The sequence below is a fragment of the Miniopterus natalensis genome, chromosome 4 (assembly GCF_054644295.1).
Source record: "Miniopterus natalensis isolate mMinNat1 chromosome 4, mMinNat1.hap1, whole genome shotgun sequence".
NCBI classification, from domain to species: domain Eukaryota; kingdom Metazoa; phylum Chordata; class Mammalia; order Chiroptera; family Miniopteridae; genus Miniopterus; species Miniopterus natalensis.
In genome coordinates this window covers 24606886-24623174 of record NC_142084.1, presented here as the reverse complement: position 1 = coordinate 24623174, position 16289 = coordinate 24606886, and the positions used below count along the sequence as shown (strand labels likewise).

The following is a 16289-nucleotide window of genomic DNA, read 5'->3' as shown; positions in this document are numbered from 1 at the left end:
AAGAGAGCAAAGGCCACGTGGAAACTGCCAAGTACCTATGCCTCTGTCTGTCACTGCATCTGATTACAAAAAGACCCAGATTAATGGGTGCTGCTTCCATTTTTGTCTTTCAAATGTAATGCAAGTTCCTCTTTTGGCCAATTCTAATCCAGAATCATACAAAGAAGGGGATTCTGGGAAATGTAGTTTGCCTTTTGGCTATAGATGGCTAATGTGATTTTAATTTTTTTTCAGTTTGCTTTATATCAGAGACACCTGAAATGAAAATCCATGTTCTTACTCTCTTAAAATAACAGTGAACCTTTTTAAAGTGCTTATTATATGCTAAACATTCTGTTAACCACTATCCCTATTAAACTTCACAGCAACCTTGTCAGATACCCAAAGTCTCCACATTATAACTGAGCAACCTGAGGCTCAGAAAATTTCAGTAACTTGCCCAAGAACACAATTTATTGAATGTAATAACGCCACCAGGACTCCAAATTCTGTGCACTCAATTACCCTGATTGCCTCCCTTGTTCAACAGTTTTAAAACTGTTTTATAATAGGTGCACAAGGATTTATACGCTCATCACAGGCTTTCTCTGTAATCTTAACTTTCCAGCTAATTTTGAAATTCTCTCAGTTAATTTGCTGAATCCCAACTGCTCATCTGGACATTGTACAGGCTTTTCAGCTGAAAATACTTTCAGGTATTTCAGTTGGTTATTGGTACAATTTAGAGAGAAGGAAAAGGGAGGGAGGGAGGGAGGGAGGGAGGGAGGGAGGGAGGGAGGGAGGGAGGGAGGGAGGGAGGGAGGGAGGGAGGGAGGGAGGGAAGGTGAAAGAATGAGAAGAAGGAAATGAAGTTAATTAATATGTAGACAGTTTTGCCTAGTGAACCATATTTAATTCTACATTTACAATTCTCATGGTTCAAAAGACAATAATTCTGGGTCCAAATCCAAGAGCAAATGATACTTTTATAAAAATTTTCTGTGAGTGAAGCCAATGATTACCTGTGTGGGAAGGGTAGAGATGTCCCAGAGATCCACATTTCCACCACACTGGCCCTGTAGTCTAGTTCTTTATTTACATATTGATCCTCGTTGAATGAAAGTATTAATGACAGTAAAGTGATAGAAACCCTAAGTCAATATTTGTCCGGTTACATTCCGGTAAAATTTTGAAGACTTAAGAAGAAAACAATGAAATGGGTGTTATGTGATCCAATAAATTTGGGAAAGGCTAGAGTTAATAAAAGAGAACTTTATAAAGTCTCCAATGTGAGTCTACATTAAACAGAAGGGAATACAGAGTATGATTGTGGCACTGGATTCCTTTTTCACTGAGCATGGTTGCTTAGAAAACAGGGCACCAAGCCATTTCTTAAATCACATTTATTTGTATTATCAATTTCCAACCAAAGTAGAAGCCCTTCTTAGGACTGGTGGAGACAAAAACCATCATTATTTATTGAGAAAAAAGTGTCATGAGGGTCTTTGGAGCTGATTCATGTGAGGAAGGAAGCGTCCAACAGGGCTCTTCCTTCGGAAGGAATCGCCTAGTGCAGAGACTCACAGCGGAAAAGTATGAAGTACACACTCAAACACAAGACAGTAAGTGAGAGTATAAACAGATCACCCGAAGATTTGAAAGGAAGGAAAATTCACTCCTACTAAGGAAAATGGGCAAAGGTTTTGTGAAAGAAAGGCGAGGCATTCTCCATGACTGGTCAAGGGGGTTGTTAGGTGGTCAGTAGCCAGGGCTGTGGAGCAGTGTCTCCAGGCAGGAGGACTGGCACAAGCAGAGGCCCGGGGGTGGGGGTGGGGGTGGGGGTGGGGGTGGGGGACCGCCAGTAGCAGGGGAAGGAGGGCAGAGATTGATTTCTCGATTGTCAGTCGCGTGGGCTACCCTACAGGGGTAGTAATGAGAAATAAGAACTGATGGTTTGGGGGTGAGGGTAGACAAGGATGGTGGGGTAAGAGAGAGTCTGAGACTAAACTTGAAAAAAATTAAAAAGAGAGACAGTATACAACCCTCTGGGCGCCCAGAGCATGGTGGAGGGATCTAAAGGAAGGAAGCCTGAGGAAAACAGGGCTCATTTCACCCATCTCATACTTTGGCTAAGGAAAAGGTCTGGCCTAATCAATATATTTGGACCTAAGTTCTGTGTCTCCACTTGCCAATATAGAGAGCCAAAAAGAAGTTAGGTTCTTCCTAAAGATGTTTGTTATTCCCCGAAGAATCTTTTAGGAAAAGCAAACAGCCTGAGAAATATTTGCTCATTAGATATATTCTGGCAGCAACCAGAAAATTCCAGAAAGTACCAAGCACATGCACATACACATAACACACTTGGTTCTTGAAACACTTGGACTGGTTATTGTCATTATGAAGTACTTTCTCCAGCAAATGAATTGATAAATCCACTCAAGTGTATGTCAGATATTGTAAGGCAGTGATAGAGGTTGGGTCCAAATAAGCCTTATAGAAAGTATTGATTGTTTAATCCAGTTTTATAGCCGACAGTAGAACAGATGGGGTTTTTGAAACACCCTCGTGCTATAAAGAAGGTGCGTGCTCTCCAGTGTCTTGCTCAATTCGAGAACATCCTGGCTGCTGCTGCTTATAAGGCTCTGTGGCATTCTCCTGAAATCTGCAGCTGATACATTCCACATGTAACCCCCTCCCCCTGGAGGAGAAACCTTCCTGCTGAGTCAGATGGGTTTTCAGAGGTGCAAACATAACAAACAACTTACGTCTTTTAGAAACTGCTGATGTGTCTACTCTTTGCCTTCTCACAAGGGGGAAGATTTCCTCTTTCTCTAGATGGAAATCATTGCTTTCCCCGCTGAGAAGCATGGGTTGCCTGAGGCGGAATGGCTTCAAATGAGAGCGGGTCTCCCTTACAGCCATCATCACATCCTGACATCACACGCGGTCCTGTCCGGAGCTCCACGCCACCCGGCTCCTGAGCAGCAGATGGGTTCACTTAGGGCCGCGCGTCGCCCAAACCCAGCAGCCACCTTCTCTGGTTCCAAATGTGCCGTGAGCACCGAGCACACCGCAGGAGTGTGTGCGGGAGGGGGAGACTCAGAGGGACCTCAGGCAGCGGAAGGGTCAGGCGGGAGGTTGGGACACTAAATTACCTTAGCGAACCGGGGGGCAGATTCTTGCCATTTCTCTACTAAGAACGAAGCTGACAAGCTAAACACGGTTAGGTTTCACTCGAGCGTGAGCCTCTGGGAATCCAAACAGGAGAAGAAACAAGATCTTGCGTATCACATGCGAGGCTGCGTGAGCAGGGCCAAGTCAGCCAGGTAGCTCAGTAACGATCAGAGAGAAAAATTAAGGAGTCATCTCTATAGGTGACTATCCCGTGTGCTCTGAATTATGGGCTGCGATCCTGAATTCTGGCAGCCTTTCTCCGAAGAATAGTTCCTCCTTGTTAACCTGTTATTTCTGCCCCTGTGGAGAGACACTGAGTACTGCACACATCTAATTTTGGCATCCTATTAATTTTAATGAGGGTAGCCCCATTCAAGCGCGCTAAATGCATTTGTGTGTGTGTGTGAGTGTGTGGGTGTGGGGGGGCGTGTGTGAAGAGTAAGGCAGGGTGCTGCATGGCCTGTGTGTGGATGTGTCATTTGGAGCATGGCATCCGAGCACAGCTGAGAGACCTGGTTTCAGGTGCCAGCCCGAGAATCGTCAGGCTCATCAATAATGGACGGGCCTAAGGGGACCAGCCTCACTTGCCTTTGTTCCCTGCCGTAGATGAAGGGAGGCATGGATCTCTCGGTTTTGCCAAATAACAACCATCCTGACAAATTCCTGCAGCTTGACGCGAAGCTGTTGATGAGGAGCTCAGCCCTGCTGCAGGCCGGCCTGGTGAGGTTTCCGGGCGGGAGCCACCCCGCTGCCCAGCACTGGCAAAACCTCGTCTACTCACAGGTACGATCGGGAGCCCGGGCAGCGGGCCGGGGCTCCCCTCTCCCCGCCGGTTCACATTTGTGCGAAGGGAAGGCCAGCGGGGCCAGCGAGCCAGGGAGCTTACTCGCCGCTGCCACAGAGCACAGGCCTCTCCTCCTTAACCTGAACCTTTGTCCCATCCCTTTATACAGATGCGAGTTCTCCCACCCCCTCACCCCCTCCAAGGCCTAGCTCCCAGCCTGTGCTTCCTTCTACAGTTTGCCCAGCCCTCATTTTACTCCTCTCCCTCAAAATTTCTCAAACCAATTTGCAAATAAGGCTCTGGAGGGAAAGTTTTGGGTGTACTCTAACCACGAAGCACCAGAAGCTTACTTTGGGGGCTCCTACACCTCATTTAGACCAACTGCCTTTGGCTTCGTGCAGGAGAGGCTCGGACAGCGGAGAAGTGGAAAGTTGATGCTGGAAGGAAGGGGAGAGAAGGAACTCTCCGCCTTGCAGAGGTGCTGGCCGCTCTTGCAGATGCTCATATTTTTCGCAGGCGTCCGCACGGACGGGACACACCATCGGGCCTTCAGAGCCAGCGCAGGCCCGACTTCTTGCTTTCTTTTTTCTCTCGCGTCTTCCTTCCTTTCGCTGACCAGGAGAGAAAAAAGCTGTGATGAGTTCCATGTGCTGGAATCCACATAAAGGCCCTGCCTGTTGCACAGCTCGTGAAACAGGACTAACCTTTGTTTTAAGATGTGAGGGCTAATGGGGTTAAGGGTTAGTCCATTTAGAAACAGGAAGAAGCATTGCGTTTCAGAACAGATGTGACTGACCCACCAACCCCTGCAAGTCATTAAGTCCTTTGGAGTGGTTCAAATTCCCTGAACAGAAATTTGTTTTCTTTTAAGAAACAGTTGCTACTCATGAGTCCTGGTGTAAAGTGACTCCTTTGTGGTGCGTTTTGTGGGCTCCCCGGGACCTTTATCCTGAGATCATTCAAAGTCAAGTACACTCAAATGATTATGTAAGTGTTTCCTCCACCTATAAGGGTTTTAATTTATTTCCATGGTAAAGCAGCTTATTATGACAACTGACTTTTAAAGAATTGTTGCATCTTTCCTACTTGTAATCCTCAAAACCCTTCCGCCCATCAGATGCACCTTTTTGGTTATTGTTTTTGTGTTTTGTTTAGTTTTAAGCTAAGTGCAATGACATTTCTCCTTTTACTTCCTTATTGTTTATATCAAGGAATGAAATGATTCGAAAGTCAGTTAAGAAAACCTTGGCTTTCCTATGCTATGAAGTTAAGTCTCAGAAAACATATCCAAAAAATTCCTTTGAGGTTGGAACACATACATCTAACATCTTTTGTTTGGTCCTGGAGTTGACCTGTTTCCTTCATGTGGAACTTCACAGTTTCAAGCCCTGTTGAATGTTGTTCCTAAACCTGAATGAAATGCACATTTTTAAAGGGTATCTTTTTCCACAAGCTCTAGTGGGTTGAAATAGTTATTAAAGGAAAAAACCAAGGAGGTAAAAATCTGCTTCTATGTCTTTGAATAAGTTATTGGTAATTGTAAACTGCAGATAAGCTTGATTCTGTTGTCCTTCTGCCCTGAAAAGAAATATTAACGTGACTGAACATAGGCCAAGTTGCTACTGAAATAATGCATGGGGGTGTAAATCAATTACAAATTCAGGTAGTTGGGTAGGTGTAGCACAAATTATGAGTAACAACAATTATATTCACTACTTCAGATTGCAATATGTCAGTAAGTAATACTTCTCTCCTAGGTTGGATCTTGAAATCTGGGAGTGATATTTTTTTTTATCTGGATAAAAAATAAATCTAAAAGAAATGGACACATGAAAGTTTTAAGTAACTAATACTAACTGGAGGAAGGCACTGTATATACCAGATGTATTGAGGTGTTGGGATACACAAGGAGGCAGTTGTCAAATAGTTCTTAATTTAAAACCCTCACTCTGTTGTGGAGACATTAAGCCAATGAGAACATTGAGAAAAGAGGTTAGAAACTTGGTTTCTTGTGTCATATCCACAAACAAGGCAGTTGGAGAGACATCTGTTGTGGCTCTTATTGAGTCCATTCCTCAGTTTATTTCCACTTGAAAAATTAGGATAATATTTATTTTACATATTTCCTTAAAAGTGAGAACAAATAAAATCTGACATAAAAATAATTGAGAAAGGGTTTCCTATATAAGTACAAGAAATGTGCATTATTGTTATTATTACTATTATTATTATCATCATTGGCCAATATTCAAAGTATATTGAAATTATCCTTTTGTTAGAATTTGGAAAACTTGCATTTTTTTCATTTACACTGTGGATGGAGATGTGTGTGTGTCTGTGTGTAGATGGTGGTGTTGGAGGATGTGGCTGATACATCTGTCAAGCTATGTGGCTAGCTCAAGCAGTAGATTTTATACTCACCTGGAATCCACACTAACTTCAGAGTTGTGTCAGCTTATCCTTTGGTGTTATACCACCCAGGTGCATGGTGCTTGGGACTCAGACTACCTCACAGAATTTCTAAGGACTTAACCTATAAACATTGCTTTCAACATTGCTGGTTCCTCAGCAGTTAAAGATCCTCTGGATCCCAAATATGAAGTTGAATTCTTAAATATATGTAACATATTTATATCCACGATTTATTTATATTTAAGCTTTTTAAAAATTCACATTTTACTTTCAGGGGAGAGTCCCTATGCCATTTTTATATGAACTAAATAAAGCATATGGTGCAGAAAGAAAAGTGAGCAGTGAGGTTCGCAGGCATGCCAGTGAATCCTGTCAACTCCCTTCTGTGCAGATACACAGGTCACCCGCATTTGCAGAGAGCATGAGCAAATATTTCTTGATTCTACTATATTTATGCTCCTTAAATTCTTTCACTAGAGAAATAAAGAAACTTCACAACAAATTTCATCTCAGTGCAATGAGCAAATTTTCTCCAAAATCTAATGTTTCTGGTTGTTAAAATTATTTGGGGCATGTATCTGATGAAGGCATTTGGAATTGTAGTCTACATATTTCTGCCAACCCCTTTATAAAACGAGGTAATGAAAGGAAAAGGCTGGTTTTTTAAATTTAGTTTAAATGATAAAATATGTTTTTGCAGATATTGTGGTGGGCCTTTTTTCTGATTAGTAGTTAAACTTCAGAATATTTTCTGACTAATCTCTTAGCTATATCTTTTCCTGGCTTCTGTCACATCTGTTTCAGAAACCAGGAACATTCCACACTAGACCTGTGAGCTGGAGCGAAAGGCCAAGGGTAAGAGGCTCTTCTCCCCTTGACTTTTAGACAATGCTCTTTACTGGGCTCATTTCTTAATCACCTTTCCTTGCTTGGCTATTGTATGCCCATGAAAAAGAAAAGAATTCGTTGAGTATCTAGCCAGGCTCTGCCACAGTCTATTATTCTGGTAAACATATATACATATATACATTACATATAGGGTGTCCCCAAAAAATGTATACACACACTTTGAATAATTATAAAGCAATGTTTATTAAAATACATTTGGGTTATCAGCTGTTAAAGTGTGTATACATTTTGGGGGGAATATATTCCAAAGTGATTCTGAGATGCCACCTTCCTTGAAGGTGGGGAAGACTGACCAGGATGCTTCTGCTTTTCCATATCAGAAGTGGGCCCTCCTTCAAGCCTATATAGGCTTCAAAGTTCACTCCTGCTCATGGATATTTGGAGGCCTAGAGTTATTGTGTTTTTAATTTCAAACAATCAAAACCTTTTAGGGGTAGGCTTGTGGTTTCTTTGGTAATAGATATCTTACAAAAAATTAGTATGTTATTTGTTCATGTAATCCTTGCTTTTCTGCCTCTGTTCCTCTATCCTCTGACTCAAGGACAGCCACCTGGGGGCTGTCAGGATTAGTTATGAAACCACACCCTTAACATGATCTTTACCCTGAGTCACTTCATTCAGCTGAGACATTTTAATGGGCTTTTTTGGCTCAATGCTTTAAAAAGAAAAATCTTGTATCTCAGTGTTTGGGATCTATAAACAGATTTTAAACAATAGAAGGCATAAAATTTCTAAACTCTCTACTCTTATTTTTTCTTGCACACTGTCCAGTTCTTTCTCTAATTTCATCTCTTTCTTGTATTACACCAGTGCTCTGATTTTTGTAGTATCGTTATATGTACATGAATCCTCTGATAATTTCTAAGTATTTCTCCTAGAGCTACAGGTGGTTAGATTTCAGTGGCCACAGATGATACTTTTACCTTATTCACATCATTGTAGGATGTGAATAAGCGTCATTCCAGCTTCTGGTATCACTTTATCTCTTTCTACTACTTGACTGTTAAGCCAATGCTACACATTTGTGGAATTTCAAGATACCACTTGTGTTGTTAGGGAGCGTAAAGTCTGAGGAAGGGCAGGTGTGTTTTGGGGGCAGCTCTTTTCCAAGAAGTCACCCAGGGCTTCAAGTTCTTTGTTTTTATAGCTCTGCCATCTCAGACCCTAGCTTACAGTGACACAAAAGATGCAAAAATGAGGAAAAGTGAGCCAAAAATCAAGATTCAGTCTTGGAAGTTATTTTGTCCATACATAATCAACGAGAAAACAGCTAGCCCCAGCTTAAATTCAAGACAGACTGGAAAGGCAGTTATCCTGTGTGCTCAGGAAGAGAAAACAAAATTGGGCACCTTTAACCAGTCACCACAGCACCCAGCTCTCATTTGTTTATGTTTACCTGCTATTTTTTTTTTTTTACATTCATTCACTCTTATTCTTTCTGAGTCCTTATGTTTTTAGGTATTTCTCTTGTAACTATTACATAATTGAATTTAATGTTTAAGCTGAACTGATAATCTCTGTCATTTAAATAGAGGGTTTAGTCTATTTACATTTAATGTGATTATTTCTTTCTCTTTTTTTTCCCATTTTCCTGAGGTCCCCCCTCCCGTATTCTTTGTTTTTCTTGTCTTGTTTTCAACTTTGTCTTATCTTTTTCCTGCTGCTCTACTGAATTAAGCAATACATATTTTAGTAATATTTGTCCTCTCACTGAAATGATTTCTTAGTGCTCTCATAAAAAAAAATATCTGTTAAACTTGTTACTGCTCAGTGTTTTAGCTTTTTATTTTTTTTTAAATTATATATTAGTGATTATTATTTCTATTCTACCATAAAATCAATGCTTCCTTAGGTTCATACATATATTTATTAATTTTATTTTTTTACCTTTTCATTTTCTTGCTGAGGATTCCTTTTTGCATTTTAATTTTTCTAGTATTAATTTTATTCTTTCTAAAGTACATTTTTTTTGAGATTCCTTCTTTATTGGCCTACTAATTACATATTCTCAGTTTTTGTCTAAATATGTCTTCTGTTTTACTCTTTTTATTGAATGATAGCTTACTTATACATAAATAGTATAAATAATAAAGTATATAAAGAATAAATGGACTAGCCCAGCTGGTTGTGGCTCAGCGGTTGAGCGTCGACCTAGGATCCAGGTGATCAGGGTTCAACTCCTGGTCAGGGCACATGCCCGGGTTGTGGGCTAGGCAGCCCATCAATGACTCTCTCATCATTGATGTTTCTATCCCTCTCTCTCCCTCTCCTTTCCTCTCTCTGAAATCAATAAAGATATATTAAAAAAAAACAAAAACCACAAGAATAAATGTACTAAATAATGGTTAATGCCAAAAAGTCTAGGTAAGCTTTAAAATATTACTTTTCTTACACAAATATTTAAAAATATAAATTATTTTAGAGTCCATATAACTAAAATAATGGAATTACTATTGAGTATTCCTTTGCTAAATATAATCTATCTAAATTGTGGGTGAAGAATTGGAATCAAATACATTCTTCTTTACTTTCTTAAGCTATTTGAAAAAATGTATCAAAATGCAAATTAACCCCAACCATAATGAGTACTTTTATCCAGCCACCAAATTCCTAATAAAGCTATTCTGTTAATTTTCTAAACACATGTCATTCAGGCATGAGATTGTCATGCAACGCATAGGTAAATGGCACCATGTGCAAGGAGAAACCTCCGACTTTGAAGAATGTGATTTAGAATTAAGGGCTTGAATGTCTTTCTAGGATGTAGCTCCGATTATTTTCCTATATTTTGTATACTAGTTTATCAAGGTCCTTATACATTGTAATAGAGTATATTATTTTTTCTTTCCCCCTGAAACTGTTTCTTCAGTTATAGAGCTTCCTTGTTTAAGTAACTCAAGGAATAGCCTAGCAGGCAAGAAAACTGACGAAGCCACTTTATCAATGTCAGAAGAATTATTCCTCTTCAAAAATGATCAAAGATATCTAGCCTTGAAGAAAAAAACTTGAATCAGAATTATGCTAATATGAAATGATCTAAATTTCATATCAAATTGTTTTTCCTCAATTCAGAAACATTTTCACGAGTCATCCATCTTAAAGACAAATGCTGAGTCAAGATGATTTATTATTTCATTGCAAACTTCAGTATTAAAGAATATAAATTGGTTTTGAGCAGACCAACAACCTAGTAAAGTCAGAGAAGATCTCCAAGTTGATCTCTAATTATATGAAAAATGTATGGATTAAGAAAATTAGGAAAACTGAAGACCAAAGAGAATGTGAAAGGTTTTATATAGATGATTTTTTTGGACTTCTAGCCATTTCAGAAGGAAACTGTATGTGATATTAGTTTACAGCTTAGCTTATATAAGTACATATTTAACATGAGCTACATACCCCAACAGATGCTGAGGGAATCAATCTATTGATGAGCATAAATATGACTCAGAGGAATATTTATTGCTATTATTGAATCTTCTGTTTCAGATTACTAAAATATTTGAAACACATTTATTTAAAAAATTGCTGTAAATCAATGAAATTTGCTGCCAGTGTTTAAGGGTTAAACCTAAGTTTTCTAAAAATTAACTGATGTGGAATTCCTCTCCCTTGATGCCCCATGATAATGAAGCGTTACACTATCAGTTTTATTTGTTTCTTCTCAATTATATTTGGCCAGTGAACACATTTTAACTTAAAAATTTTGTACCTTCACGACAGTTTTGTAGTCACCAGGGAAAAAAAGCAAAGTAAAAAACTGTGGCCAAACTAGACCCAGAAAAGCACACACTGTATGATTCCATGCTGAGTTACACTGGTTGTACTTGGGCAGGGAGGGGGATAATGACTGGAAGGGAGCATGAGGCGTGCTGGTCATGCTCTGTTCCTTAGTAGAGTCTTAGGTTTATTTGGTTTGCGAAAATTTATTGAGCTGTACATTGATGATATGTGTACTTGTTTTTACGCATATTATGCTTCAATAAAAACATTTTTTAAAATCTGAAAGTCAATATTAGAGCCATCTAATAGCCAGCTGCCTGTAGACACATATAGGAGTGCTATGCTAAGTTAGACCGCTTCTCCAAGATATCTGAAATAGGATTCCCAAGAGAATTTTCATGAAAGCCAAGGCATGTCTATAAAAGGCCTTTTAATCTTGACTCTGCTGGATTAATAGAGCAATATTAAATATTATTCTTATCAGTCATGGAATACACAGATAGAAATGAAATGTCATTAAATCTCAATGCCAGCGAGCTGGGGGAAAAAATGGCTTTGTTCAGAATTCTATTTGAAATAAAGAACAGTGTCCTTTCTCCGTAGTGATACAATAGCATTTTAATGAATGATTACTAAAGCCAAACAAGATCACAGGCAAAGAAAGAACTGAATTAAATAGAATTCTAGGTCAAACTAGACCCCAGAACCCTTTCCTCCTTCACTGTCCTAATCTGTTGGGTTTCCAGGCAGAATCAACACATTTTGGGGTACGGTTCTTTCTCATTCCATTCTCTGCCATCAGTGGCCCGTTGGTAAGAGAAGCCTTGTCTCTATGCCTCCTACAGAGAGAAAGGAAGATCGCTGCTCAACAAATGAGGGGGTCCAGCTCGAAGGGTACTGTCTCCCCAGAGAGGCCCCCAGCGTCTCTCTCGTCAGTTCTGAAGAACAACCCACTGTATGGTGACGTGAGTTTGGAGGAAGCTATGGAAGATCGGAAGAAGAGTCCTTCGTGGACCATCGAGGAATATGACAGGCGCTCCCTGCACACAAACCTGTCTGGGCATCTGAAGGTACCCGGGGCAAAGACTCAGCGTCTTCGGTTGATGGGGAGATGAGCTCCACACTCCTGAATGACATAGGCATGGAGGTGACAGGCAGTCCTCCCCGGGCACAGAGTCTCCAGGTGTCAGGTCACTTTAGCCTCTGGCTTCCCTTGTTCTCGCCTCTGTCATTGTGTTTATTTATTTGTTTTGAGTTTTGCAACAAATCTGATGTGGCACAGAAACAAGGTTTGCCGGAAAGGTAATTTTTGAAAATTAATTTGCTAAATGATGTATGTTTTCCCCTAGTTGTGTGACCACTGTTCCTGAATACTTACGAATTTCTTATTCTACATGTATTCAAAAATATTAAATGTTCTGACTTCGGCACTGTGCAAGGCCGTTCTCATCAAAAATCATTTCATTTCAAGCCCGCTCGGTGATTTAAGATTGCAAACTTACATTTTGGACTCTTTCCTGTGTCTCAGTAACAAAACAAAACAAAAGCATTTCAACACAGGAAAAGTATGCAATGAACTCATTCACCCAGCTTAAACCCAGCTTAAGTCCCCCTCCCCTGTGCCCGGCGTCACCCGTCACATAGAAGACCTAGAAATACCTGAAAAGCAGGAGAGCGGCCCTCTTTCCTGAGCAGACTGGATTCCTGCCCGCCCGGGCTTGCCTCCGCTGCCCCGGGGCCAGGAAGGCCTGACATTTTCCAAGTACCCCTTTGTGCACATCTGTTCATACCTTAAGCAGCCGGAGACTTTTTCTTTTGCAGGGGACAGCCTTGTGCCCTCTTAAAATCGTACACTTTTAAAAATCTCCAATGTGCACTCCTCGAAATAGCTCACTGTCCAGAGTCTTTGAAGTTTCTTAATCTCCTAGTAGATTAATGTATCTCTCCCTTAATGTAGTCTCTTTTCCGGAAAAGTTTCCATAACAAATGCTCCCCCATAGCAACAGTAATCATGTGTTTTTTATCAGGAGTCTGAAGATCAACCTCTAAGTAGTCACCACCTACAAGCAGGAAAAAATGTATCGATTTATTTCACAAACGTGTCTTGACTGTACGCAAGAGCCCCTTCTGTTCTCTTTGTCGTTTACGTGAATGACGGGACTGTAAAGATAAATATTATTGTCCCTGTTTTCAAAAAGTTCATTTAACTGAGGAAAGAAACAAGCAGTAACTATAGAACAAGGTGGAGTGACAAGGCAGAGAGAGAGGGTCCTGCCCGGCGCCATAGGAGGTGATGTGCGGATTCCGAGGGGAAAAATCACATTGGATTATAGAAAAGCCTTCAGGAAAAGTTAATTTTTGCTGAGCTTGAAGGACGGGGAGAGTTCAGAAGATATCGATGGCTTGCCGAGTGTGGGGTGGGGGTGGGCGCTTCCCTCAGGCATAGGAGAGAAAAGGCACCGATAGGAGAATGAGAGTCGGTCAGAGCAACACGCAGCCTAGTGTCGCTGCAGCTGCAGCTGAAGCAATACACCGGCGGGAAATCAAGGCCAAGAAAGACTAAAAGAAAATGCGTGAGTGTCGCAATAAGGAAATTGAACGTTATTGGCAACAAGGAGGAACTGTTTGTTGGACGATTCCATGAGTTGTGCTTAGGAAGATCACACATGAGGACAAGGGCTATATTACTTTACCCAAGCCAGGGTCTGACCCACCCCCGCCCCCACCCCACCCCACCCCATCCCACCCCGTCCTCTACACAGAGTCACTAACCTCAAAGCAGTAGCCCCTCGGGTCACAGGCTCATTTGCAGACCTCATGATGCTGTTTTTCAGCACTAGCTGTTCTTGAGGGATACTTCTGGAAGTGATGACTTCTGTTTTGATTTCAGTTTCTTCCCGTACCTCATGAATTCAGCTTCTCCCATCACCTTCCCTATCCAGGGCTTTTAATTAGCAGCCAGCCCCCCTAGCTTACTTTCTGAAAACTTTTCACCACTACGGGCCGTAAAAGTTTGAAGTTCCCTTGGCTACTCTCATTTTTCTAAATTGCTAAGAGTTTATAAATAGGAAAGGAGAAAAGCAGCACCCTATTTAGCTATGAAGGGAAGCTGGGAGCAGAATGGAAGAGAGGACTGTCCCCATTGTGGAAGTCTGAACGGAAGATTGGAGGCATTAGCCTTGCAGGCAAAGCGCAAGCCTCTGATCAGGACACACACAAAGTGAAGGACCAGAGTAGAGCAGACAGATTTTAAAATCATCGATCTTTTTGCACAGGTCATCCAAATTTTATTTTCATACTCTAGCTTTTCTAGAACTAGATAACTGAAGCTAGTAGCAGTGTAAGGGAAGGACCGTATTGCAGGGACCAGAATCCCCCCGGCCCCCCGCAGGCACCCACATCGCTCTCCTAGCCGCACTTCGGTGCATCTGAAACTAGCGCACTGCCCCCAGAGCTGGCCATGGACACTGGCTGACTTGAAGTCCACTGAGACTAGAAAGTGAGAGAGAGGGGAAGCAGTCCAGCCGCAGGCCGTTGCAACAATCCAGATGAGAAATCATGAAGTGGGTTTTTGAAAACAGAGTTTAGCATTCACCATAAATTGGTTGTATGCTGACCGGAATCCAGACGCCGAGTCTTTAGCACTGAACCAGAGCTGGATATAACAGGAGAAGACGCTTTTTAAGGTCTGAGCAGCAGAGTTTGCAGGTGCTTTGCTGGACATAGGAATGAGGTTGTGTTGAAGACAGTTCTGCCCACCTGAAACGAAGACGAGGCCCGGGACGGCAGCAGACGTGGGGGGTAGGAGCTGATGTGGGGAAGGACACGTCGGATCCTTTCTTAAGAGGTCAAACAGGGCCAAAGTTTCTGCACACCGAACACGCTGTCGCCCTCTGCAAGGGGGACCGGCAACCCAAAAAGCGTGGAAGGGACCCTTGACTTCTAGTCTTACGCCTCCTGCATGGAAGTCAGCTTCTGGATTTACCGAAAAACTCACCAAGCATGTTCATCCCAGCCTTGCCGACAAAATCAAACCTCTAAGGCTCACCTAAAGCAAGGGAGGAATTTTAATTGTATTTCGACTCACTAACCTGATGGACACGCACTGTTTATGAGATGTAAGAGGTGCATTTAAATAGGCTAAAAAGATGACAGAAACACTCTTGTGTGAGCAGTTGAGTCAATAAATCACGCAGGCCTCCTGATGACTCTCAGGCTCACCTCCAGCTTGGAGCTGCAGGGCCCCGGGGCCGCCAGGCGGCTGTGCTTGCGTGTTTGTGCCGTTCAGGGGAGCCTCGCCTCTCTCACCTGAGTCCTGACACTTAAGCCTCAGCCCAGACAGTGCGAGCACCGACCTTCAGCGCCTCTGGCAGTGTCTTGTCTGCGGTCCTGTGCTGATCACTGATTGGGCCTGTTCTCCATGTAATTTTCTTTTAGGAGAATCCTAACGACCTGCGGTTTTGGTTGGGAGACATGTACACGCCCGGCTTCGACACCTTACTGAAGAAGGAGGAAGAACAAGAGAAGCATTCGAAATACCGCCGAATAGGGCTGACGCTGCTCCTGGCTGCCTGCGTCTTGGTTTCCATAGTGACTGTTAGCATGTTTCTCACCTGAAGAAACTGCCACAGACACAACCGGTTGAAATTTCTTAAAAATCTTTCCAAATAAACATTTACAGAAAAACACGGTCAGGCGGCGTGGGTGCGTTACTGAGCGTGCAGTTCACAGGTGATCGTCTTACAGGGTGCGGGTTTTACTGGGTGCGGGTGCTGCCCGGGAGCCCCGGCTTTCCCTGCGCCGCGCCCTGGGGCCCGGGTAAGAATCCAGCCCGAGGCTTGTCCTTCGGGAAGAAGGAATTCTGGGGATCGAAGCCACCGTGCACAGCCCAGACCGAACACCCTGATAGAGAACAAAGCATCACCCGCAATGGTCAACAGCTTTGTCTTAATGCTCAGACTGTATTCGCCCTGTTTTTAAAACACCGTTACCTTGCTACGCCCACCCTCCTGTCAGCACTAGGGAGGCTGAGAGGATCACTGTTCGGCCAAGGGCCAGGCGTACAGGGTAAAAGCTTGTGGCTCTGCCTGTTGGGTTGAGTTCCACCGTCTTATCTCCCTTTATTCCCGTTTAAGCCAGGAATAAACGGGGAAGCGGGGATGTTCCCCGCGCGTATTGCTGTTTCCCCAGCCTCCGGAGCGCCTCGGGTTCCGGTCGGTTCAGTGGACCTGAACTTAGGCGGGCCCCGGTCACGCAGTGAATCACGCTGAGAGCCAGCTGTGCCGACTGGCTGATCCCAATCGGCCAG

At 42.4% G+C, this 16289-nt stretch overlaps 1 protein-coding gene across 2 annotated transcripts; it reads left to right on the top strand.

The window, feature by feature from the left end:
* The first annotated feature begins 3628 nt into the window (after window positions 1-3628).
* Window positions 3629-15853, top strand: MINAR2 (membrane integral NOTCH2 associated receptor 2). 2 transcript variants are annotated; one of them, XM_087816414.1, is made up of 4 exons: window positions 3629-3936; window positions 7154-7204; window positions 11827-12051; window positions 15419-15853. In XM_087816414.1, exons 1-4 carry the CDS (start codon window positions 3760-3762, stop codon window positions 15596-15598), a joined length of 633 nt encoding a protein of 210 aa, XP_087672540.1. In that variant the 5' UTR covers window positions 3629-3759; the 3' UTR covers window positions 15599-15853. The 2 variants fall into 2 exon arrangements, with proteins under 2 accessions (XP_087672540.1, XP_016052574.2); XM_016197088.2 differs by lacking the exon at window positions 7154-7204.
* Window positions 15854-16289: the final 436 nt, after the last annotated feature.

What these genes read in the sequence shown, in the direction of transcription:
- MINAR2 (XM_087816414.1), top strand. Translation starts at nt 3,760, where the DNA reads ATGAAGGGAGGCATGGATCTCTCGGTTTTGCCAAATAACAACCATCCT. An exon ending in GCTGGAGCGAAAGGCCAAGG is followed by an intron (nt 7,205 to 11,826) that starts GTAAGAGGCTCT and finishes TGCCTCCTACAG; the next exon opens with AGAGAAAGGAAGATCGCTGC. An exon ending in ACCTGTCTGGGCATCTGAAG is followed by an intron (nt 12,052 to 15,418) that starts GTACCCGGGGCA and finishes ATTTTCTTTTAG; the next exon opens with GAGAATCCTAACGACCTGCG.